Source organism: Erpetoichthys calabaricus, chromosome 18 (assembly GCF_900747795.2).
Source record: "Erpetoichthys calabaricus chromosome 18, fErpCal1.3, whole genome shotgun sequence".
Taxonomy (NCBI): domain Eukaryota; kingdom Metazoa; phylum Chordata; class Cladistia; order Polypteriformes; family Polypteridae; genus Erpetoichthys; species Erpetoichthys calabaricus.
The window spans coordinates 67,224,519-67,245,038 of record NC_041411.2 but is presented as its reverse complement, the minus strand read 5'-3'; the positions used below and the strand labels follow the sequence as shown (position 1 = coordinate 67,245,038).

The 20,520-nt window shown below is 41.1% G+C and overlaps 1 protein-coding gene across 2 annotated transcripts in view; it reads right to left on the bottom strand.

The window, feature by feature from the left end:
• The window catches only part of si:dkey-49n23.1 (semaphorin-3D), a 321,365-nt gene that overhangs the window by 158,240 nt on the left and 142,605 nt on the right, over positions 1 to 20,520 (bottom strand). For both annotated transcript variants that reach the window (XM_028824096.2, XM_028824097.2), the window contains exon 2: positions 17,317 to 17,534. In XM_028824096.2, coding sequence (XP_028679929.2) covers positions 17,317 to 17,464 — 148 coding nt within the window. In that variant the 5' untranslated portion in view covers positions 17,465 to 17,534. The remainder of the gene's footprint in view (positions 1 to 17,316; positions 17,535 to 20,520) is intronic.

The window sequence follows — 20,520 nt, the reverse complement described above, 5'->3', positions numbered from 1 at the left end:
GACCACTCCTGGGGAGGGTAACAATGGTCTTAAATTTCCTCCATTTGTACACAGTCTGTCTGACTGTGGATTGGTGGAGTCCAAACTCTTTAGAGATGGTTTTGTAACATTTTCCAGCCTGATGAGCATCAACAACTCTTTTTCTCAGGTCCTCAGAAATCTCCTTTGTTCGTGCCATGATACACTTCCACAAACATGTGTTGTGAAGAGCAGTCTTTGATAGATCCTGTTCTTTAAATAACACAGGGTGCCCACTCACACCTGATTGTCACCCCATTGATTGAAAACACCCGACTCGAATTTCACCTTCAAACTAACTGCTAATCCTAGAGGTTCACATACTTTTGCCACTCACAAATATGTAATATTCGATCATTTTCCTCAATAAATAAATGACCAAGTATAATATTTTTGTCTCAATTGTTTAACTGGTTTCTCTTTATCCACTTTTAGGACTTGAGTGAAAATCTAATGATGTTTTAGGTCATATTTATGCAGAATATAGAAAATTCTAAAGGGTTCACAAACTTTCAAGCACAACTGTATATTATACAGTATATGGTTATAGTTTTCTGATCCTGATATGCCAGTTTCAATTCTTAAACAGTAAAGATTTGGAAAACAAATAGCCTTGAAATTCTTGTCTTACCTTAAAAGTGCTACATTTTTGATAAGCTATAGTTTGCCTTTTTCTCATATAGAAGATCAAAAAGTCTTAAGTTATTGTGTTAGTGACAGTATAATACATCATATTTTGTATTTGGTCATTACCTGAGGTTAAGCTGATAATATCCTACGTGTTTATGATAATTTTATTTGGGTTGGTTGTTTGGCTTTCCATGTGGAAACGTGGTGTGTCTGTGGTCACAGTGATAAAGTTCCGACCTTGATCAATCAGTTTCTCCTCTTGTTTTCTAGATATAAACAAGGCCACTATGCTCTCCATTTGCACCAAAGAAAAGCAGCGAACAGTGATATGGCTTTTTATAGGCTGAAAGTGTATCAGAGTTCAAAACATATACAGGGCTTCCTGCACAATATGAGAGTTTATGAATGGACTGAGCGGTTCAAAAATCTTTACATATAATATGCTACCGTGGCTGTCCGTTTGTCTGTCCGGGATTTTAAATCACCTGTAGCTCTCAAACCGTTTTAACTATTGACCTGAAATTTGGTGCACATATACTACTTGACGTCCACACTCTGCTTTCGAGGTGATGATTGACCTCCAAGGTTATTCCTCTTTTTATTTTTTGTTGAATCAACTCTCAGCAGCGGCCAGTAGGGCGGCCGTGCGGCGCATGTGTATGGGTGCCGTTCTCTGATGCTAAGGATCTGCGCTGGTATCCAGAAGGTTGCCGGTTCGAATCCCCGTCACTGCCAAAAGAGATCCTACTCTGCTGGGCCCTTGAGCAAGACCCTTAACCTGTAATTGCTCCAGGGGCGCTGTTCAATGGCTGACCCTGCGCTCTGACCCCAAGGGGTATGCGAAAACTAACAAATTCCTAATACAAGAAATTGTATAAGGCAAAATAAAGAACAACAGAAAGAAAACCTTCACTTCCCCTACCTCTTCATATCTTAAATCATTCTCGAGGCAGAGTGAAGACTTAAGTGCCAGCTTAAGTGAAAAATTTAAGAAAACGTATAAGTAATTGCAACACAAACACTGACTTAATCAGTTTTAACGTGAAAAGATGCTGACGAAAGAAGAGAAGAAGAGGGCCGCTAGGGTGGAGAAAAGAAGAGCTGCTCAGGAAGCAGCAAGCGCATCAACCTCTGAGCAAATGAATGATAAACGTACAGAGAAAGAGGATGAAATCTAGGAATGGTCAAGTCAAGTGTATTCACGGGCAGTGCGTCGTTACTGGTAGTCATATAAGTACTAAGAAGGAGCAGGATGCCCATCCATGTCCAGTACTCACATTAACACTGACTAAGTTCATACCATAATTCTGATGAACCGACAAGGATAATCATTGACTTTCCTTCACGTGTATCATGTTTCTCTGACGGTGCGACTTTTAATGTGATCAACCACATTATTTTACTAACAAAGTTTTGGAATTTAGTTGGATGATCTCAGCTTGCAGTGACACATGTGATACATCGATCTTTCACAGTAGCACAAGATGACCAGTCACTGGAGTCTACCGTTCCCTGGTTTGCCCAGCACAAAACTAAAGTGGACCCCAAGTGACGGACCTAAATACAGGCCATTTATTAAGGGTTCTTGTTTGTAATCTTATCTCTCTCAAACTGTGAAGAGACAACTCTTTGAAGAAAAAAATACAACTAGAAAGAAGCTGTGCAGGTGTGAAAGAAGGTTAGACAACATCCAAGACAGCGTTGTAGTATTCAAAACTGCGATTCAGGTCAGTTCAAATTCTTTTTTTTGGAGCCGCCTTTAAGGAATGCAGGCTCAGAGTGCTAGAACAAAAATATAATGCAATAACATTAAATTGTAAAACCTTTTCATATAATTTAGAACTCAATATATATTAAGCACCGAGTAAACTAAAAACATTTTCAGTTTGGTTAACATACAATAAAAATAACAGTATAAAGTCCAGCATAAATAAGGGATGAACAGTTAAAAACAGAGGAGAAGAAAACAAAAATCCATTCAGCAACATTATTATGAAAAAATAAACCTCCAGGGTTCAAAATCATTAAAAAGAGACACAGTCACGGTCAAAGTCTGGAAAAGTCACGGTTCTGAAGAATGAAGCCACCTGGCTGCTTACCCCCATCTGGGCCTTCTACAATATCATAAGTGTTGTCTCCTAAAAGAAGTGGGCTGTTTGGAGGCTGAGATGAAGACCTAATGAAGGCTTGGAGTGCTGAAATACCGGTGGGCTGTTTGTTATAGGATCTCTAGCCTGGTGGACAGCAAAAGACGGGTATCTTGATGTCACGATGGATCTGACCAGCAGTGATAGTAAGATGAGATAGTAAGAGATAGTAAGAGATGAGCCAAATGCTTATTGGCAGGAAGAAGATACCAGGGTTCACATTACAGAGGTGACACAGGAGAGTGCCATGATGATTTTGGGGGTCTGGGCCAACACCACCTGAGAGTCAAGGCAGATTGAGAATGGAAACAGTACTTTTATTTTGGTTTGAGGCTTTGTATTTTTCTGTTATTTGCATTCACGTCTCCTCGTCTGTTTTGTATATTAAATATTACACCCACTGAACTCCTTGGCATTTATTCCAAGTGTGGAGAGACTCCAGGAGAGCATGTGCTTGTTACTATTTATATACATACAGTACGTTTACCTGGAAATATTTTTGTTATTAAGATGAGTCAATATGAAAGGCAGATCATCACTGCAGTTGGCAGGCGAGGGAGAATGTCGAAAGGAGCCAAATTCTGACTGCCTTGAGGTAAATGTGTACAGTTATTACATATGTCAGATTCAGGGTCTTTTAATAAGAAACAGAGACCATTGTGTGTGTGTGTGTGTGTGTGTGTGTGCGCGTGCGTGTGTGTGTGTGTGTGTGGAGGGACTGCTGTGAATTGTACTTGCAGCGTGAAGTCCATTTTACTGTCAAGAATGAACGAACTCACCTTTCCCATATAAACTTCATTGATTTTCTACTTCATCCCTTGTGAAAACTGGCCTTTGCTGCCGAGTAGATAGATAGATAGATAGATAGATAGATAGATAGATAGATAGATAGATAGATAGATAGATAGATAGATAGATAGATAGATAGATAGATAGATAGATAGATAGATAGATAGATAGATAGATAGATAGATAGATACTTTATTAATCCCAATGGGAAATTCACACAAAATACAATGCAACCATGTCCTCATATCTAATCCCCCATCAGTGTCCTTCCTTTAACTTGTCTAATTTTAAAAATTAGTCTTTGATTAAACTAAGTAAGGTGCGACAAGTCAAGTTTCTCCAAATGTTTGATATGAAAATAGAAGAGAAGGCTATTCTGGTGTAAACATCTACGAATATTTGTTAGTCTGATATTCTTTCCATTTTATTTCCATTTCTTTTGTTTTCATTGATTTACTTTTTTTCACATTTTATTGGATTGTCCAAACCTGATGTGATTTAGTGCCTCGTTTCTAGGGACACTTTTCTGATGTAGCTCATCGGGTGCAAATGTGTCAATTATTTGAGACAAAGTAGTTATTTTGTTCTGTAAGAAAAAGGGGGCTCGCCGTGAGGACATGTCTGATCTTTAAAGCCAATAATGAAATAATTCTTTACATTGCCTTAAAAGAAACATTCTATTCAAAGCATTTCAGGTTCTTCTTAAAATTGAATTGTGGTTTGTCCGGTTTGTGAAGTTCAGCTTAAATTGTTTTGACCACTGCCTGTTCAATGTTCCTAATTTCTGGTAGGTGATTCCAAACCTCAACCATTCACTTCACTCTCAGTGAGTACTGGCTACATTCTGGATCACTGGTCACACCTTAAAGATCAAAACCTTGTAGCATGCGGCTGGGGCCCTTGCCTGGCCAGGACACCTCCACACTGGGAGGACAGGAGGAGCAAGTGTGGCCAGGGCATTTCCTTCCCCGGGACGCTAGATGACAGCCCGCCTGGATTCCATGGGAGCTGAAGTTTGGTGCAGCCCTGTAGGGACCTGCGGGCACCACCAGTGGTGCTACAGCAGGATCTGCTGAGCCCTTTTGGTCAGTTCTTCCGCCACATCTGGAAGTGCTGCTGGAAACTAGGTTATCAAGCAGCTGGAGCACTTCCAGGTGCAGTATAAAAGGAGGCAGCATTCACTATTCAAGGAGCCAGAGTCAGCAGGAGGAAGACAAAGCTTGACCAGAGGAATGGAGGAGAAGGAAGAGAAAAGAGAGAAGGAAGAGTATTGTTTTGTGCTGTGCTTTTGGATTGTGCAATACTTGTGGGAAATGGGGGAAGGCGATTCCCACAAGGTAAAAAGAGAAAAATAAAAGTCGTGTGTGCCTTGAACTTGTGTCTCAAGCTTGTCTGTGTCGGGTTGAGGCGGCGGTGCCAGCCTGGTGGTCCACAACCTCTTCAATCATTAAAAAATGACTTGCATTCTGCCTAACACTATTGTTTTTATGTGTCACACAGTGTAAAGGTGAAGTTTGAAAGCTGAAAGAGTGTGAATCCTTATTTTTACTGAGCTTTCATCCCTTCCCCAAAACTGCCAATTCACAAAGTGTGCCGGTCAATCCTGTGATTCAGGAAAAGTACAGTTAAAAAAAATATTATAACATAAATAGCATTTCGAGATTTTCGGTGCTGGAACAAAACGTCAGCTTCATTTTGACCCACTCCCCCTTGTCACTCAGTATTATTATTGTGGAAAAACATCTGTTTCGTAGACTTAAGAAAACAAATGTATAACAGAGCCACGATGATCATGAAGGAGCTGCTCCTTCTGTTTCTAATTTAATAGACAGTGCATTTTTTATAGAAAACAAAAATAAATAGTTTAGGTCTTGTATCAATTCCAATATCCCCTTGAACATGAAAATAAACAAAATTGATAAGCCGTATATACAACGTGATAAGAAAGACGTCTCCAGCTACGCTCCCGGAGCAATCTGTCCTATCTAAGGGGAAGCAGAGCAAGCAAAAGTCGTTCATTTTTGTGATTTACATGTATTTTTGTTTGCTTAGCTTACCCCTTTATCCACAATGACCACCAATTCCTCACAGTATCCTTGATTCCTCCTTTTCCATGGGGTGGGGACTGGTATTTCAGCCTTGTGTTTTACGATACAGCGCTTTTGTTTTTTTACTAACATTATGTAGTTTTGTATCTCCGTATTTAATGTGACAGGTACTGGCCCCCAGTGAACAGGAAATGGACAAGTGGGTTACATCCTGGACTTGGATAGCAGACAGACTTGGGCAGATCTGTGCCCAATGAAAATTTAAGTAAAATATTACACGTAGGAATTAAAAATGTTAGGTTTGAATACACAATGGGGGTGTCTGAAAATCAAAATTACACCTTATGAGAAGGATTTAGGAGTCGTGGTGAACTTGACACTATCAACTACCAGATGGTGTTCAGAAGCCAGAATGATAGGTTATATAGCACCTTGATGTGTGGAGTACAAGTCTAAGGAGGTTCTGCTCCTGCTTTATAACACACTGGTGAGGCCTCATCTGGAGTCCTGTGTTCAGTTTTGGTCTCCAGGCTACAAAAAGAACATAGCAGCACTAGAAAAGGTCCAGAGAAGAGCAACTGGGCTGCTTCCAGGTCTACAGGAGATGAGGAAAGATTAAAAGAGCTGAGCCTTTCCAGTTTAAGTAAAAGAAGATTAAGCGGTGACATGTCTGAAGTGTTTAAAATTATGAAGGGAATTAGTCCAGTGGATCGAGACGGTGACTTTAAAATTAGTTCATCAAGAACACAAAGACACAGTTGGAAATTTGTTAAGAGTATATTTCACACAAGCATTAGGAAGTTTTTCTTTACACAGAGAACCATAGACACTTGGAATCCGATACTAAGCAGTGTGGTGGACAGTAGGACTTTAGGGACTTTCAAAGGTCAACTTGATGTTTCTTTAGAAGAATTAAGTGGAGAAGACTGGCAAGCTTTGTTGAGCTGAATGTCTTGTACTTGTCCAGATTGTTCTAATGTTCTAAGACTTGTGATGCAGTGAATACCACTATTATAATAAAAGCTTTCTTATGGGATAATCTAGATAAGGAGGCCAATTTTAAACAAACACCCTTTGCTTTATATAGTACCTTTTATAGTGAACCGCATCCTAAATAAGGAGTGATCATGTGGTTGGCCACAATAATCACAAAATCAGGGACACTTTACAAGTTAATTTATGTTTTCAAGTATTTCAACCTGTCTTTTTTTTAACTGCACACTTTCTGCATTACCCAGATTCAATTTGCTTGCTGTCAAAATTCTGGAACAAAGACAATTTCAGTGTCTGATAGGAACTAAAATTATTCTGATTTCCCACCACATCCCTAAGGTGGGTATATTAAGCTGACTGGCCTGGTGGGAGTGAGTGTGTCCTGTCTAGAGCTGGTTTCTGCCCCGCGCCTAACGCAACACACCCTCCCCTGTGACCTCACATTGTAATAAATGGATTCTGAAAATAGGTGGATGAGGGAAATGGATGAAGTATCCTTTTTAATAAATGCCAGATGAATTTCTGAATGCTTTCATGGAAGAACTCATTTATGTAGCAATCACCAAGATGAAAAATGGTGTGACTTGACAGCTCAGCCCTTCCTTTATTTTATTGCTTTATTTAAAACCAAGCCGACACATGACCTTTGAAGTCCTGTCTGAACGTCCTTACTGTTTGGACAATGGGAAACACCTCTAAAACAACAAATATGAAGCCCAACCTCCGACTATTTTAACTGCAGACAGCTGCTACTTTGTTTCAGTCTTATACACCTGGAGCAGTTGCTCTTCCTTGCTTTCTTTCAGTGCATTGCTAACTCCTTGCTGTCTCTCCATTCATTGGTCAAGAGTCTTGTCTTCAGTTCAAAAGGTGACTCTCTCATGAGGCTTTAGTTTTGTGTTTATGATGTGCATGGATTATTCCAGAAGTAACTATTTAAACATATTTTAGCAAAAAGCATTAATTTTTGTGGTAAAGTTAGGTCCGCGGCTCATTGCTTTTTAAAATAAATAATCAACGTACTCACAGCTTAAGGAAGGGGCATCATAGTGTGGCTGGAGCGGCGTGGGCATTTCCGCTCTGAAATGCACAGGTGAGGAATTGTCCATGTCCGTAATTGATGCTGGAAGCTGCTAATCGCCACACCTGGGCCACGTCCCCACATATAAAATGAGAAGCGAGTGTGAGGTAGGAAGGTTGGAAAGGAACAAGAAAAATAAGGAGGAAAATGATGGAAGGAAGTTAAAAGTAGTATGAAGAACAGTCTCAGGAGGACGATCTGGCCACCTAGAGAGGAAAGGCAGCACGAACAGGGACCCCACGAAGGAACGTAGGTTGTAGCACTCTGAGGGGCTGGTTCGCCCCGCTGAACAATGGCGTGGAGTGTAGCGAGTATGGCAGATGACCTCCCCAGGGATCTGAAGTAAGACTGCAGGTGCATGAAGGATGACGGGAGAAGTGCCGACCTCGGATGGTCTGGCTGCGCTGTGAGGAGGTAGCCAAGACAGGGGTGGGGGATGAAGTTTGTGGCTGCTGCGTCTCCGCCAGCTTTGCGAGTTATGGGTGAGCCGGGGAGACGAAGAAAGAGGTGGGCTGGGATCTGAAGGAGCCAGTGACTGCATTTTTAACCTCTGCTTTTAATGGATTTATTTATTGTGTTTTTATTCCCGACTATCCACTTATTTTTATGGATTATTTATTTATGGACGTTTTTGAGCACTGCACTGTGGACACTGTTTTTGGTTTTGTTTTGATTCTTATAATAAAAGCATGGAATACTTTTTACACCATCCCCTTGCTCCTTGTGTGATTTGTCCCCATCTGTCAGCACATTCGGCATCGACAGCGTTGGGTTCTAGAGGCTCCCTGTTGGGAAGAAGGAGCATTAGAATGGACTGCTATCATCACAATTTTACATACTTTGTACATATGACTGGATAACTGACATGTGGATTATGAAACAGGAGATCTTTTTTCATTTTTTCATGGACGTTTGCCATTGTACAGCATTGTTCACTATTGTCTTGTATTATACCATAAACTTTTTTCTCTCCATTCTGCACGAAAACGTGAATTTCTTCTTGGCCACCATTACAAAGTATATGAGGTAAGTAAGCTATATATTTGGGTGAAATTTTCCAGAAAAATTCTGTGCCCCTAGTTTGACATCATGCTTCACTCTTTGCTATCTCCCTGCTTGCCAGTGGGACCCCAAACCATTTGTAGCTTCTCCATTTCAACCTTATGACATCACCACAGCGGCCTGATCCCTAAAAAGATCAATCCAGAAGACCAACCTATTCACTCCAGAAGTTCAGCCCAGTTTCAGGTATCCATTCCCACCCAGTATAAATGTTGTTACTCCACATGGCGCTAGAAGATCAGGCACTGCCATTTTTTTCTTCATCTTAAACAAGTCAAGGTTAGGAAAAACTGGTGACTATAAACTGGTGAATTTTGAATAAATATGAATGTGTTTAGGTTTAAGTATGCATTGACTTTCTCTGGTACTTTCCTCTGGGACCAGCATTGTAATTATAACGGTAAGTGCATGTTGAGAAAAAATACTGACAAGGATGCATTGAACAACGTATGAAAGGATGGATAGTAATACAGGTGGATGGATAAATGAATAGATAAAGAGTATGAATTGTTATAACGTACGATAGTTGTCACAGGTGGCTGGGTGCGGCTAGCAATCAGCCGCCTATTTAAGGAGCCGCCGCCCTGCAATCAAGGCTGGAGTCGGGTGAGGAGGAAGACGAGGAGGTGTCGCCTGTGTGTGTCCGGGCCGTCCTATTTCACAGTGGCGTAGTCGGCAGGATGCTGCACCTGGCTCAAGGTGCGGACCTGCATTCCAAATAATATCTCTGAAAGGCCCAGCACAACAGGGGAGCTCACCTACGTTGAGACGCTGGAGTCAGGAGGGATGGCAGTGGCGTCAGATCGAGAGGATCGGCGCGCTGCAGGAGCTCCTGGAAGGAGAGGCACAGCGGGGAAGGTAAGGGAGACCGACCCCATGAAGCTCCTGATGCCAGCGGGGCTGGGTCTACCCTCTTACAATGGGCAGATCCAAACCGTCGTGGCGTCCCAAATTAAACGGAGGAAGCGGCTTGGGGAAGCCAGTTCCTCCGATATGGGAGGATATGCCGCTGGGTGCGCACGTCCCGCAAAGGGCCGTCCTCTGTGGATGGAAACGGAGCGTGATCCCACTGGTGGTCCCGTGGCGGGGATTGTGGAAGTCGCCGAGGTGGAGGCCAGAAAAGGGAGCATCTGGGTGCCGATCAAGGCCGAGAGCGTTGGCCCAACTGAGGATGAGCCGTGGGGCTGCGTCAGGGCAACGCCTCCGCCCTTGTTTTTCTGTTTTGTTTACAGGATCGGGCCCTAGGCTACGGAGTGTCGGCTTGCCGCCGAGGGGTTCTCGTCCTCGCGGAACGGTCCGCTGGTCCCTGGAGGTCTCAGCTAGCGGGGGTGTAATGTCACAGGTGGCTGGGTGCGGCCAGCAATTAGCTGCCTATTTAAGGAGCCGCCGCCCTGCAATCAAGGCTGGAGTCGGGTGAGGAGGAAGACGAGGTCGGTGCAGAGGAGGCGAGGAGAGGCCCAAGTGTGATTTGTGTGAGAAGAAGAAAGTGGCTATTGAGAGCCTGGACTTCGGGAGACTGTGGGGGTTTGGTGGCGGAGCACTTAGTGACTTTGTATATAATAGATTTGTGTAATAAACCTGTGGTGATGGCTGAATCGGTGTCCACCTGTGTGTGTCTGGGCCGTCCTATTTCACATAGTGTAGGAAGTTTTGCAGGACTACACATACTAAGTATGAGCCTACATGATTACTTACAAAATGTCAAATTATGAAACAGCTTTAAAATTTGAGTCTGCAGCCTACTGGCTAAGCTAACAAATTTATTATAACAAAAAACCGTTGTCATATGGAATACCTTACAAGTAATGTGATAGAGAGTAACATTTTACATAAGACCATAAGACATTTGAGAAACGAGAGGAGACTATTTGTTACATCAAGCTCGTTCGTTTAGCTAATAGCTAAGCTGCCCCAATATCTCATTCAGATTCTTCTTAAAAGGATTTCAAGGTTTCTGCTTGAACTGCATGGCTCGGTAGTTTGTTTCAGATTCCTACAACTCTTTGTGTAAAGAAGTGCTTCCTGGATTCTGTTATAAATGCACTTCCTCTTAATTTCTGCTGGTGTCCTCAAGTACGTGATTCACCATTAAGTTGAAAGACTTGTTCTACTTTATCAAAGCCTTTGAGGATTTTGAAGACCTGGATGAAGTCCCCACACAGTCTCCTCTGCTCGAGACTAAACAGGCTTAATTCTCCGAGTCTGTCACAGTAGGACATGTCCTGAAGTCCTGGGATGCACTTGGTTGTTCTCCACTCCACTGCACAGCTTCAAGTGCTGCTATGTCTTTCTTGTATTGTAGTGACCAGAACTGTACACGGTATTCCAGATGTGGTCTCACTAGTGCATTATATTGACTGAGTGTAACGTCCCTCGATTTATATTTAACAGTTTTCACGATATAATCTAACACTTCATTACCTTTTTACAAGCTTCTGCACATTGCTAAGATGATGAAAAAGATGTGTCAAAGTAAACTCCTCAATCCTTTTCAGAGAATCTCAAACTCATGCTATTTAGGTGAATTCAGGTGAGTAGCACTAGCAGGCTAGTTGAATTGTCAAAATTTTTCCAATGTTCCAAGAAATAGCTGTTGTTTCAAACCATTTTGAGAAACGCAGTATTAAATCTTCTAATAACTGGTAAACTAAAGGTGCCAAACAGAGTTAAAAGCATGAGCGAGATCAGCAGTTTCTAAAATGTTTTGAGTACCTCCCTTACAACACTACTGATAAAATCTGGAATGATGGCCTTGGGTTCATTCGAGCCTGTTTATTTAATTTTGGTTTTATACTACAATCAGAATATTAACAGCAGCTGTTCTCAAAACGCAACAGATAAAAGAGGCCATCCACCTCCAGTTCATCACCAGGCGTCTCTTCTGTTTATTCCTGAATAAAAGTATTTTGCAAACGGGAGGTCAGAGTCAAGAAAGGCCTCAAGTCAAATGTGTTCCCTTATTTATTTCTTTAATTAGCTAAATGAATATCATATTCCAAAAACAACATCACTGCCAAAACCTCTGAACACTGTCGTTAGTTTCCAGGATATTGGATGTTTATATTAAGATGGCCGAGTAGTTCATAGTTCTGTCCTCACGGATTCAGAGATCAGTTCACTTTAGGTACTTCAGAACCCCTTGCATACTCCTGTTTACTCCCAGTGACGTTCCTTACAGATTATCCAGCAGTTTTAAACTGTTCTCATCTAAATGAACGAGTGTGCATTGCTATTGCATGACATCCCATCCTTACACAAATGGCCGCAAGATACATTCTGCCCCAATCATGGACAACGTGGATATATAAAGTGAACTGAATGCTCATGTCAGTGACAATCTAAGAACCACAAGCACATTTCAAATCACTGATGGTGGATAATAAACCGTTGGCTCCAGTTATCATGCTAACCTCCAATGGCAGCACTGATTTTAAAGTAATCCATCCAAACCTTTCATGGGAATGGAATTTGACAGCAGGGAGGAAACAGCAGGCCTGTATCAGTGCTGAGAAGCACTTCCAGTGCTTTGGAGATAGCAGAATTGTTTGTCACCCGGCACAGACAATGGTTTCTTAGGTAACGGCACAGACTGTTGAGCAAGCACAGCACTTGACTATGTCCATAGCCCGGTGTTGAGGACAATAGTCTGTTTGTATAGAGCTCTCCACATAATTTCACAACTCTAAGAACTAACAGAACATCAAAACCAAAACACCCAGTCATCTAAAAATATCTGAATTGCGGCAAAACTAAAACAAAAACTTGTCATTATAGGTCACTGTGGGCCCAAGCCCACCCTAAGTTTTTGCCTTTTCACAACCTCTTCAGCGCTTGCGGTTAACTCTGGGGCAGCGGGGAACACACATAAGAGTACTGAAGTACCCTGAGACTTTATTAAGGAAGATCTCATTTATGTGAATCACGCTATCAAAAGACAAGAAGTTGAAGCCTCAAAAAAGCAGAGGTCAGAATACAATTTGAAACCAAAACAAAAAAATTGAAAGATTATGGTCATAATCAGGCTAAGAAGGTTATAAAATTTAGGAGGTGGAGTGGGAAAAATGTAAAAAAAAAACAAAAAAACACACAGATTGAAAAAATGAAGTATGAGAGGTTGGTGGGGTGGGCACACATAATGACTGAACAATGAGTGTGACTTTGGAAATTAGGGCAGGGCAGCTTTGAGTGGGTGGCATAGTCACTAAAGCTTCCACCGTTACAGCGACAGGGGACTGGCAGTAGGCACGGCAGATTAAAGTACAGTAAGAGTGACATGGGTCATGGTGAATGAAGGTGATGCTTCAGGGTTCATTCACACTTACACTTAAGGGACTGGTCTTCAAATTGTCAGAGGTCTCCATTGTTTGGCTCAAGTGTTGAGCTTTCAATAAAAGATGATCAATCTGTGAGTTACTAACTGGCCTGCATTCATTTCTGTTTATTAGGGTGGTGCAGAGGGTAGTGCTGCTGCCACACAGAGTTTACATCCTGAGTTCAAACCCCTCTGCCTGGATGTGATTAAGTTTACGCCCTCTCCCTGCGTCTGTGGGGGCTTTCCTTCAAGCACTACTAGTTTTCCATCCACAAAGTCAAAGGCACTCAGTTTGGATGAGTTGGTGACCCCATAATAGCTGCTTTTGGGGGTGTGTGTCAAAGGATCGAGTGATGTACTGGCTCCTTGTCCCAAGCCGTTTCTTGCCTTGTGCTCTGTGCTGCTCGGTGGGCTCCAGCTCCCCAACAACTCCGAATTAGATTAAATGGATTTAAGTATGTTATATTGCTATCTTATTCTTATTAATCAACACACTTATGAGGCCTCTTGCTATACAATATTTACAAATATAATATCTAAAAAGGAATTGGAGCAAACATCAAACAAAATATTGCAGCAATCCGAGAAACATTATAGAATATTTAAATATATATTTGAATACATACTACTTGTCTTCAGTAGGGCTGCTTTTGGAAGTTGTTCATCTCCCCTGTGGAAGATCAGCCCCGTAAACAGACAGACACCAGATGTCCAAAAACACACATGTTTATTACTCTAATATAAACACCACACAATTCTCAAAAACAGCCAAATATTCAGTCTCTTCTTTCTCTCTTCCTTCTTCTCTTTCTGCCGCCCTCACTCCTCCACACGCAACCTCTGTCCTCTTCCCCCCAACTCCGGCTCGACTAATGGAGTGAGGTGGCCTCTTTTATAACACCCCAGATGTGCCCCAGGTGCTTCATGACGCTCTTATGGTGGCACTTCCGGGTGTGGCAGAAGTGCTGCAATCCAAGGCTCTATAATCCCCTGGGCGCCCCTCAGCCGTGCCCACAGGCTCCAACAGGGTTGAGCGTTTAAGCTGTGATCCTGTGGCCCTCATGTGAACCAGGGCGGCTGCCCTCTCATTGCCCTTATTGTCTTTTTCCCGGCCCTTCCAGGCGTCCTAGCTGGGTAGGGTCCCCAGCCATCTGCCACACCCCTTAAAAATCTTGTTTAATTGCCACTGAAAGCCCCAGAAAGAAGAACACACTGTGTGTTTGGAGGAGCTGAAATGCCTCTTATTCTTGATTTTTGGTGTGTTTTACCTCAAATTTTCCAAAGGGAAAATTTTAAAGATTTTTTTAATCTAGACTCTTTTTTGAAAATCTACACAAACTGATAACAAATGCACACCATTGTCAAAGATTTTTCAGCTTCTACCCCTCAGCTGTCTGGACTCTGTGCTGCCCCCCTGCCCTCAGATCTGCTCCTAGTAGCTTATTTATAATGTTGTACATTTGTTATTATGGTTTGTTTTTTATTACTAGTTTTTGTTATTATTTATTTATTTTTTATTTATTTATTTATTACTATCTATTTCAAATTATTACAATCTATTCAAATACCTATTACGGTAAATTTATTATTTCCTAGCCAAGCCCCGCGGCTCTGCTAGTGTAGTAGTGAAAAAGGACAGTGAGGAGGGCCCCTCCCGGCTACCCACTCCTGATGTCACGCTTCCCCCTCACCTCGGCCCACAGAGTGTCTCTCGAATTCCCGCAAATAAATCACTCCTGCAAGCAAATTATGATTCTTAGCACAATGAAAGAAGTCGTAAAATCAACTGGAATGTTCAAGTAAATTATAGAAAAAAACCAGACCTAAATAAGTTTTCTTGTTTGCTAGCTAAGTAGATGTAAGATATGTCCCGAGGCTGGCTCATGAGTGAGGAGGACCCCCCTCCCCTTGGCCCGCTACGTCTCTCTCGGATTCACACAAATAAATTGGTACCACAAGCGAAGTATAAAACTTATCGCAATGAGAGAAGTCGCAAAATCAACCAGAATGCTTAAGCAAATTATAGAAAAAAGATCTAAATCTGTTAAGTAGTTCTCTTGTGAAAAGCAGACAGACAGACATTGGATTTTATATATACAGTATAGAGATGTATCTGTCGTAAGTATAGCATTGTTCTTGACCTGTTTTACATGTTCCCTGTGTTTATGCATATTTGGCAACGTGGTCCTAGGAAATGTGATTTTGTGCCACTGTCTGCTACAATACACTAAATGGGTGCTATAAAAGAAAAAAGCTATTTGACTTGAGAGGACTTAAAATATGGTGTCCTTCTCTAGGGCTAAAATGGTTATGTTCTTTACTTTAATGGCCCAAAATAGTGAAATGTTCCTATATTATAGTAAGCTGATTAAAATAAATGAACAACAGACCCCAGATGAACATCTCTCATATGACTATAGGCTGAGTATAAAACACACCCTTACTAAGAAGATCAACCATTTGTTTTACAGGCGGGATGCTCATAAGAATGAGGAAGGTTAATGAGGACTGCAAGACAGATAGATCAATGAAAAGTATTACGTGAAATAAGAAGGCAAAAAAGTGCTGTATTAGATAGATAGATAGATAGATAGATAGATAGATAGATAGATAGATAGATAGATAGATAGATAGATAGATAGATAGATAGATAGATAGATAGATAGATAGATAGATAGATAGATAGATAGATAGATAGATAGATAGATACTTTAGTATAGTAGGCAGGATTAGATAGATAGATAGATAGATAGATAGATAGATAGATAGATAGATAGATAGATAGATAGATAGATAGATAGATAGATAGATAGATAGATAGATAGATATTTGTATTTTAAAAAGTAAATATGTATATACATGAAAATAAATTTAAAAGAAATAAAACTCCACAAATGCTACATTTAACGTTTCATATTTCTCTTGTCACGCATGTGTATACTGGAGGCAGCCTAAGGGCCCTAGTGATGGTAATAACACACCAAATCAGGGGGGTGGCGCTATTGTCTAATGCCTTCTCTCTTCCTTCCTGTACAGAATGGAAGCCCGACAGCCATTCCACCAGTGACCTCACTCCTGTTGTCTACCTCTTCCTGCCAGGATCATTTAAAAGCACAGTCACTGCCAATTTGAATCAGTTCTATTCTGAACTTGTGTCTGGAGAGCTGTCCTGTCATTATCGCTGTCAACTGTCTTGTTTTTTTTTTCTTCTTCACAATTTTATGGGGCCATCAGGAGGTGTTCCCAACCCTTTATCAATGTTTGTGCTTTCATTACACCGTGCAATTAAATGCACAATTACTAATTACAATAGATACTGTAGTGAAGGTGGCACCTGCAATAATTTACAAAAAAAATGAACTCACAAAGACACACTTAGAGTGGTCCAATATTCCAATCAGGTCCCTGGAGCTGTCAGACAGCAGTGTTAATCTCTGTGCCAACGTGAAACTCAAGTGTAAGAATCCTAACTTTATAAATGCAATGAGTACCATGAGTTTTTTTGCCATCACAGGTGGCGCAGTGGTAGTGCTGCTGCTTTGCAGTAAGGAGACTGTGGAAGATTGTGGGTTCGCTTCCCGGTTCCTCCCTGTGTGGATAGCGCTTTGAGTACTGAGAAAAGCGCTATATAAATGTAATGAATTATTACTATTTGACAGTACTTAACACTCAGGTTTCACTCTTTGGATAACAACTTCTTTTACTGAAAACAATGACATCTGAAAGTAAACATTAGGGCAGTCAGTTTGTCCTTCTTCTTCTTCTTTCGGCTGCTCCCGTTAGGGGTTGCCACAGCGGATCATCTTCTTCCGTAACTTTCTGTTTTCTACATCTTGCTCTGTCACACACACCACCTGCATGTCCTCTCTCACCACATCCATAAACCTTCTCTTAGGCCTTCCTCTTTTCCTTTTCCCTGGCAGGTCTATCCTTAGCATCCTTCTCCCAATATACTCAGTAGCTCTCCTCTAGTGCAGTCAGTTTGTCCTAATTTTGTTTTTTTCCTAAAACTAAAAATGTCCAGTGACACCTGGAGGTCCAGTTAACAAGGTCAACCAGACAGATGAACTACATGTGTTCAGAATCATATAGATGATGCAACCCATCCTTTTACACAGCCATTCTTATGCCCATCATTACCAGTCCATACTGCATTAACCTTCAGCTACTCCAGTGCTCCACCACTTCAGTGAAAACGTGAATAACCAGAACACTCAGATGTGCCATTTACCTTACCTTTATATGTAAGCTGCAGACGGGCGGCCCTCTGAGTCCAGGCAGGCGTCCAAGAAATCATCAGCAGAAAGTGGATCAGGAAATGAAGAGGGTGGGAACATAGCCTCACTGACGGAGCCATCAATTGCTGCTCTCCCAAATATTGCATGTCTTCGTTCAAGGAAGGCTTTCTTTAGAACATCCCCTTCTTGGAAGTTTCATAGACATGAGTCTGCAAACTAGAATGTGGAGAGAAAGATTATGGATTCAGATGGACATAATAAAAGTTGAAAGCAAGTCTGCACACCGTAGGAACACTTATAAAGTTAGTGAAGAGCCAGAGTGAACATCTGGTTAAATTCATACTGAATTAACTTTTCTTGCTACATACTATATATAAATATATATATATATATATATATATATATATATATGGTTGAAATAGTTTACTGTCAAACAAATGCAAAGAGTACGCGACACGTGTTTCGCCCTCATTCTGGGCTCATCAGGCGTACACACTATTTCAACCATTCTATGATCTGCTCCTCACAAACTGAGGGCACCGTGGCGGATGTTAGCAGATTGCTGGCCAACCACAAGCGTTACCTGGTAGGTAACCACCCATACAATCAGATTGTGACACAGACTTCGAATGCCGTGAATGTAATTGCCCCGATCTACATGCTGTCAAATAAACGAACCACACTCCGTGGCGCAACGTTAGGGGCATCGCCGCTGACGTCCGAGGTTCGATTCCCGAGAGGGAGTGCAGTGGAGTGTGTACTCCTGATGAGCCCAGAATGAGGGCGAAACATGTGTCGTGTACTCTTTGCATTTATTTGACAGTAAACTATTTCAACCATTCTATGATCTGCTCCTCACAAACTGAGGGCACTGTGGCGGATGTTAGCAGATTGCTGGCCAACCACAAGTGTTACCTGGTAGGTAACCACCCATACAATCAGATTGTCTTCGAATGCCGTGAATATATATATATATATATATATATATATATATATATATATATATATATATATATATATATATATATATATATATATATATATATATAGTGGATTCAGGAAATGAATTATCCTTCACTTTCTGCACACTTTATTGTGTTGCAGATTCCATTTTTAAATCAATAGATTTTTCTGTGTTTGCTCATCCAATAACCCGTGATGAAAAAGTGAAAATGTTTTCCGAAAGGTTTGCCAATGTATTAAAAATCAAAAACAGAGTAATCTGTATTTATTTATTTATTGAGCTAAATAAACTAAAAAGGCACAAGGCAGAAACCAACTGTGGACAATTAACAAAACAATGCAAACACCCCCAATCCCACAGTGTTAATGTTGTATTGCTATCTAAGCTAACACACTTTGTTACTGATTACTAGGACAGCATTTTTTCAGTTAAGAAATATAGCAAAAGTTAGACCTCTTATAACACTGCAAGATGCTGAGAAATTAGTTCACACTTTCGTTTTTAGTTGGCTAGATTACTGCAACACACTCCCCTCAGGACCACCAAAATAAAGACATCAATCGATAGCAACGAATGCAGAATGCAGCTGCTAGAATCTTAACTAGGAAAAGAAAATCCGAGCACGTCACACCAGTCTTAGTGTCACTACACTGGTTACCTGTGCCATTTAGAATTGACTTTAAAATACTGCTTATGGTTTACAAAGCCTTAAATAATCTCGCTCCATCTTATATTTCAGAATGTCTTACACCTTACACTCCAAATCGTAACCTTAGATCTTCAAATGAGGGTCTGCTTAGACTGCTGCTTTGCAGTAAGGAGACAGTGGAAGATTGTGGGTTCGCTTCCTGGTTCCTCCCTGTGTGGATAGCGCTTTGAGTACTGAGAAAAGCGCTATATAAATGTAATGAATGAATTATTATTATTATTAATTATTAATTCCAAGATCTAAACTTAAAAGAAGTGGTGAGGCGGACTTCTGCTGTTATGCACCTAAAATCTGGAATAGTTCACTGATAGAAATTCGCCAGGCTAATACGTTGGAGCACTTTAAAAAACTGCTAAAAACCCAGTTATTGTAACATGGCTTTCTTATAGCTTCATTTTAATATAACCCTGATATCCTGTACATGCATTTCATTATCATTATCATTTCGGTGGCTCCCAAATCCGTACTAACCCCTACTTTCTCTGCTGTTCTCTTTCTGGATTTCTGTGGTGGCGATCTGCACCACCATTGCCTGATCAAAGCACTGTGATGTCCCTACATTGATGGATTAAATGCCAGAGGACCACATGACCATCATCATCAAGTTCTTCCATGTGAAGCCTGAAAACCATAAGGACTGATTGAGATCATTTATGTTAGGTAGAATGCCTAGTGAGGGCTGGGTGGTCTTATGGCCTCGGAACCCCTGCAGATTTTGTTTTTTTTTCTCCAGCCCTCTGGAGTGTTTTTTTTTTTTTGTTTTTTCTGTCCTCTCTGGCCATCGGACCTTACTGTTCTTCTAAGTTAATTAGTATTGCCTAATTTTATTTTTATATTTTGTCTTTTTTCTCTTTCTTAATCCTGTAAAGCACTTTGAGCTACATCATTTGTATGAAAATGTACTATAGAAATAAATATTGTTGTTGTTGTTGAGAAAATGACTGGATTACCTGGAGAAATGCAGACACGGGAATAACATGCAGAATTAATGCAATCCAGGATTTGAACCCAGACTCCAGGAGCAATGAGACACCAGTGCTAAATCTTCTTATCTAAAGATGCTAATATATAACAAGGCCAAATACCGTTGCAAGACCGTTGGCAAACGTTGAGCATGCACTGAGATGGACAGCTGTGAAGGAGTGGGGTCAATGGGTCATGGCTTGCCGTCTCTCTTTCCCAGAGAAGTCCACATTCCAGTAATGAGTGTCTACATGAATCACTCTCGTGTAGAGCTCTCTATAAACTGCCCAGCCCTTTATTAGACAATGAGCCTGTGCTTAAGAGGCTGATTTGAAGTGACGTTAACCCAAAATCAGTTTAAGGCTGCAGCAACATTCAGTTCATGTGAAAATTGTGTCCACTTCCAGAAGTCCATCAATGGGTTCCTGAACCAAACTTTTTCATACGTAGATCAGTGGCGCCTTGGGCCCATTCCAGGATAGGCTAACCAGCTCTTTATGTCAGAAATGATAAAACTATAGAGATATAATTAAATGTTGTGTAGTTAAAAACTGATAAAGCACCCT